This window comes from Capsicum annuum, unplaced genomic scaffold (genome assembly GCF_002878395.1).
Source record: "Capsicum annuum cultivar UCD-10X-F1 unplaced genomic scaffold, UCD10Xv1.1 ctg73208, whole genome shotgun sequence".
Taxonomy (NCBI): Eukaryota; Viridiplantae; Streptophyta; class Magnoliopsida; order Solanales; family Solanaceae; genus Capsicum; species Capsicum annuum.
The window spans coordinates 1-1,981 of NW_025883199.1; the positions used below are offsets into that span (position 1 = coordinate 1).

The 1,981-nt window shown below is 41.9% G+C and overlaps 1 protein-coding gene across 1 annotated transcript; it reads left to right on the plus strand.

The window, feature by feature from the left end:
• Nucleotides 1-74: 74 nt before the first annotated feature.
• LOC124894350 lies at nucleotides 75-844 on the plus strand (the record flags this gene model as incomplete). Its single annotated transcript, XM_047405047.1, has 1 exon — nucleotides 75-844. A coding segment is annotated over one exon (770 nt), but the record flags the coding sequence as incomplete, so codon positions are not given.
• Between the last annotated feature and the right edge of the window lie 1,137 nt (nucleotides 845-1,981).

Genomic DNA, 1,981 nt, shown 5'->3' on the forward strand with positions numbered 1-1,981 from the left:
GACTCAGATCTTCTTTGCTTCGATTGATCAACGAAGTGAACGAGCTGTTGGTGAAAGCGCTTGTACAACCTTAGTTGCTGTCATAGCTGATTGGTTCCACTGCAATCCTGAAGATATGCCCATCAAGTCCCAACTTGATTCTCTTATCTGTGAAGGCTCGATGCAGTGGAGGGATCTTTGTGAAAACGAGACCTATAGGGAACGTTTCCCAGATAAGCATTTTGACCTCGAGACAGTTCTCGAGGCTAAAGTGCATCCTCTCTCAGTAGTCTCAGAAAAATCATTCATTGGGTTCTTTCATCCTGAAGGAATCGAAGAAGAGGAAGGATTCCACTTCCTTCATGGTGCCATGTCTTTCGACAACATATGGGACGAGATTTCTAAGTCCGCTCAAGAAACTCCTTGTCATGGAGACTCCGGTGTTTACATTGTGAGTTGGAATGACCACTTCTTTATCCTCAAGGTTGAAAAAGATACGTACTATATCATTGACACACTTGCGGAGAGGCTTTTTGAGGGTTGTAATCAGGCATATATCCTCAAATTTGACCAAGATACAACAATTATGCAAGTACCTAGTGAGTCTCAACAATCAGATGATAAGCCATGTTGCGATAGAAAAGAGAAAACCGATGTCAAAGAGGCTGCGGATGAAAGAAAAATTGTCATGAGCACCAACAGTGACGACAGAATGCAGGAAGACTGGGCATCTGAAAAGAACATCATTTATAGAGGTAAAGAGGCATGTAAAGAGTACATTAAGAGTTTTTTGGCAGCAATCCCTATTAGGGAGTTACAAGTTGATTTAAAGAAAGGATTGATGGCATCGACACCCCTTCATTAGCGCCTACAAATCGAGTTCCACTACACAATGAGCTTTGTCCCCAAGTTTGAGGAGTCGTTTTCAGAAGATTTGATTGCTAACAGTTTGGCCATAGTACCATCGGCAGCAGCAGAATAAGCAACGATTGGTACAGCTTTATGAGTATATACATAGCGCTAATCCTTTTTGTTCTACATACCATTTAGGAATTTTGACCTGGAGAGTCTCTTCTTTGTTTTCATTCGTATATGAGTGTAACTAGCTCGTCAGTATCTTCTTTGTCTTTTTTTTCTTCGTACTCTAGGAATGCTAATGCTAATGTAAATGACTATGGAACTGCTCAAGAGTGCTTTTCTATGGTTCTCTCAAAGAGGGAAGTTGAGATAAACGAATACATTAGTTCTATACTCCTCTTGATTATTATTGTTTTGTTTTTATTTGAAAACCAACCCTAGTTGTTGAAGGTATTCTTCCCCTTCACCAGTCAAACGATTTTCGTCGACGCTTCTTTTGAAAGGGAGCCTTGGATTAACCGGTAAAGTTGTTTCCATGTGACCAGGAGGTCACGAGATCAAACCTTGGAAACAGCCTCTACCAAAAATGCAAGGTAAGGCTGCGTACAATACACCCTTGTGGTGGGGCGTTTCCCCAAATCCTATGCATAGCGGGAGCTTTAGCACAGCGGGCTGCCCTTTTCAATAGTAAGAATTAAGAAACTATACTTCACCATCACACTATGTACATTAGGAAAATCATTTTTCTCTGGCTTTGGATCAAGGACAATTATGCGTGAGCTCGAGTCGTCCAAATCACTCATTGGTACCTGAACAGCAGGATAGGCTGACAATAAAGTTTATGTGTGACTTATAGATCACGAGTTCGAGCGACGAAGTCACTGGTACTTGCACATCCGGATAGGTTTCTTACATATATACCAGTCATAGGTTTGTGTCGTGGAATCAGTTGTTGATGGTGGGGGTTATGCAAGTCTCCATGGGATCTATAGGTCACAGGTTTGAGCATTGGAAGCACTGTTAGGGTAGGCTACTTACATATGTGTCGCTTTGTGACCTATAAGTCATTGGAATGGGGCGATAGAATCGGCTTGCATAAGGGTAGGTCGTCTATATTACACCCCCTTGCAGAGGTAGAGCTAGA